Below are 3675 nucleotides of genomic sequence, written 5' to 3' on the forward strand. Positions count from 1 at the left end.
TGACGGGGATTCGAAACCCGCGACCCGCAGATTGCGAATCGAGTGCTCTAACCACCTGGCCATGCCGGGCACAATTTCTATTGTCTTTGTAATATTTTCTTTAGTATCAACTCTACAATAGCAACTGCGTAGTAACTTCCCCCCACCATGTTTATTACAAAATGGAATGATAAGACACTACAATGTGTATGAAAGAAACAGATCTTAAAATAAACAGTTTAAAGACTAATTTTCATTTTAATATGATTTTTTTCTTCTCCCATTAATATATTTCTATATTATTCTCTTAGTTACAGTTGTATTTCTTTCATAATAACTTGCTTATATAGGTGTGTGTGTGTATCTGAACTAAAGGAGATATTTATTATTTTTTGCATGATATATTACTCTTGCTTTTACATATTATATTCTTCTTCTCTGCATGCTGTTAACATTTTCTTTTGCATTCTTTTCCATTTTCCTTTACTTTTGATTAACCTCTGTTTAGCCAAGTCAGTGGAACAGAATGCTGACCAGTTTCACAGGGACCAGTCCTTGCTGGAACCTGTTAAAAGCCAGGACATTAAGGCATACTCACAACTCCCTGCTACCACATCTGAACCTAGTTACAAATTAGTTGAAAAATCTAGAAACATAGGTTTCCCACCAGACCTTGAATTACCAACTCCAATATTTTTTGCTGATTGCCCTCACATTCCACCAGTTTATACTGTTTCTACTGAATATTATTTTATTAGATCTCCTGACACTAAATTAATTAGGAATTCAGCCAGAAGTACAACTTCCAAGGTCCTTAGCAGTCTTCCAGTCATTAGAAATAGATTTCTTGAAAAACATCTAATACGTAACTCTTCCAGAAAGAAAAAGGCAGACTTTTGTGGAAATGCTGAAAGAAAAATACACACTCTCAAAGGTGTTGTTTCAGTTGAACCTGCCATTTCTACAGTGGAAACTAATGCTATCAAAAAAACTAGTGATCTGTCAGATCAGTTGTCATTAACACCATCTTCTCTTCTACCTTGCTCTTTGTTAGAAGGCCAGCCTTCTCATTCATCTGAAAAAGATGTCTGTAAATATAATGAGGTAGCAGAACTTAAAACCAAAACTTTAGGGAACAAAAATACATCAGATGTGGAGCTAGTTGTCCATTACCATTCACCTACAGATAACTCTCAAGTGTATCTTTCTAATCATGGAGATTTTCAAACACTCCCCAAAAATGATGAATATACTACACACACATCAACCAAAGAAGAAGAAACAAAGAAACAATCTTGGAACATTGAGCCAAAGGGTGAGACTTTATCTGTTTTTCATCTGTAAATACTAATTCACTGTGGGAATTTTTTTTTCTCTTTCTCTTTCTTTCATAAAGTCAAGTAGGGCATAGCTTGTTGTTCTTTCTTTTAACTTCTTGCTAATTTATTTTTGTTTTAAACTTATTTCTATCCTTAATTGGTAAGCATGGAGTAAAGAAATATTAAAATGTATGCAAGCATTTCTGTCAGAAGTGCAGTTGTGTGTGTTAGCTTAATATATATTGGAAGAATAAGCTATGCATAGTGTGTAATGTTAAAATCTTGTGGCATTTTTACAACTATGATAATATTCAATATTTTTTATGTAAGTTATTGAGTAATATTTTTTGTCTTGTTTAGTAACTTGTAAAACCTGTTCACTATAGTTGGTTCAATAATATGTAAAATAAATATGTCCTCCAAAATAGATGATTCTTTGTACTGTAGATCTTTAAGGCATATATTGGAGGAGTTACATTCATAAAAGTTTATAGAATATCCAGTTTGAAACAAAAAATGATACTGGTTGGTATGCACATGACTGAACTCATTACACATATTTCAAAATAAAGTAAGTAGGTATTTTAAAAGTTTTGTGGCAGTATGTTTTAAAGCTTAGGTTAATCAGTATAAATCAGATCATTATATTTATAAGTTTGTACAATGCTAAATATGACTCATCAAAACCCTTTTTTCAAAATTATATATTATTGAAAATTGACTCCACTGTGATGTCATCAAACTTAGATGGTGAAATTGTTCTTTATTTTGCCAATAAACTATTAAGTTGTTGAAAATGTACAGTCATGAATTACCATAAGTTTCAAAACTACTTTATTAAAATCATATATGTATATGAATAGATAACTCTCAAAAAGTTTGTCATACATGTAATAGGAGCATCTTGTAGAATTTTAAGACTATTCATGTTTAATTTAATTTCTTATTATGAGAGAAAACTAATGTGTTCTGTGTTATTTAGCAAGTGTGAAGTAACATACTGACATAAATTTGATCTAGAGTGCATGTCTCATAGCCTGAATATACATTATTTGTGCTCATAGTTTTTCAGCAGTATTTTAAAAAATTGAAGTAGGCTCATTGATACATACACACTTTGACTCTCTTATAGGGAACAAAAAGTAGTATTATGTATTATATTTAATTATTTATCATTATTTTTATAGTGCTCTATGCCTACCAAAAACACATATATTCAAACCCTATTTTACAATTTTTACTGTTTTTCTACTGTTTTTGTTGTCATCCTGTAAACTTTTAGTAACAAAAACCTTTGCTTAGAGACATTACTTGCCAATTCAGTCCTGCAAGTTTTAAAATTCTTCGTTTTGTTTTTCATTCTGTTCTCTATCATATTTTAAAAAGCATATGCTATTGAGACATCTTCAACTGCAGTAAGAAGTGTGGGGCTAAGTTGGATATTAGATCAATAAAATTAAAACTAAATTCTTTATGGGTAACACCATTTTTCAAGATCTTTACTGATTTGAGATTACAATATGAGAAGGGTTACAAGTAGAATGGTAAGCAAATGAACATGTTAGGGCTATGCTTAAACAATTTATTATTAGTTACTAGACAATTCTTTGTGAATTTTTCATGCAAACTGTCGACATTTCATTTTAAGGAAACTTGGAGCATATAATATGTGTATTTACTGTATATTACATTTTAGTCTTCACTTTCTTGTGAGAATGTATATTTTATACCTTTTTTATGTTTTGCTGATATAGATTTATATGATAAATCAGGAGTTATTGAGTTATTAAATTGGCATATTTCACTAGTGGAATGTACTTTTCCTTAACCTGAAAGAAACCTCCTGCATACTTCTCACTTCATACTGACCTTTTATTCTGTAACACCCTGTTCAGTATGAATTCCAATTGAAGTATCATCTTGCACAATATTAGTGAATTGTTTTGTTGCTGGTCAAATAATGTTTTTGGTATATGTGTGTGTGTTAAGAGTTATAAAAAGTACTTTCTTGAAATTAATAATGTTTTAAACACTAATTGTGAGATGTGACTATTTGTTAAATATGATAAGAAATTAGTTAATGACTTTTGAGATTCTTTAATTGTCAGTGTTTTATTCAACCAAAAGAAACAGATTAAAGACTGTCATCAAGATGAGTAAAATTGCAACATGTCTATTCACGTTATATGTTGCTGTATTTATAATATGTCTAGATATATTTACAATACAATCTAGCAATATTTATATCTATCTATATTTACAATACAATCTAGCAATATTTATATCTATCTATATTTAAATACAATCTAGCAATATTTATATCTATCTATATTTACAATACAATCTAGCAATATTTATATCTATCTATATTTACAAT

General features: G+C 29.9%; 1 protein-coding gene across 1 annotated transcript in view; it reads left to right on the forward strand.

The window, feature by feature from the left end:
* Window positions 1-3675, forward strand: part of LOC106457946 — a 94899-nt gene that overhangs the window by 50776 nt on the left and 40448 nt on the right. The window contains exon 11 of the mRNA XM_022384038.1: window positions 488-1308. Within this exon, the coding sequence (XP_022239746.1) occupies window positions 488-1308 (821 nt within the window). The remainder of the gene's footprint in view (window positions 1-487; window positions 1309-3675) is intronic.

The sequence above is a fragment of the Limulus polyphemus genome, unplaced genomic scaffold, assembly GCF_000517525.1.
Source record: "Limulus polyphemus unplaced genomic scaffold, Limulus_polyphemus-2.1.2 Scaffold395, whole genome shotgun sequence".
Lineage (NCBI taxonomy): Eukaryota > Metazoa > Arthropoda > Merostomata > Xiphosura > Limulidae > Limulus > Limulus polyphemus.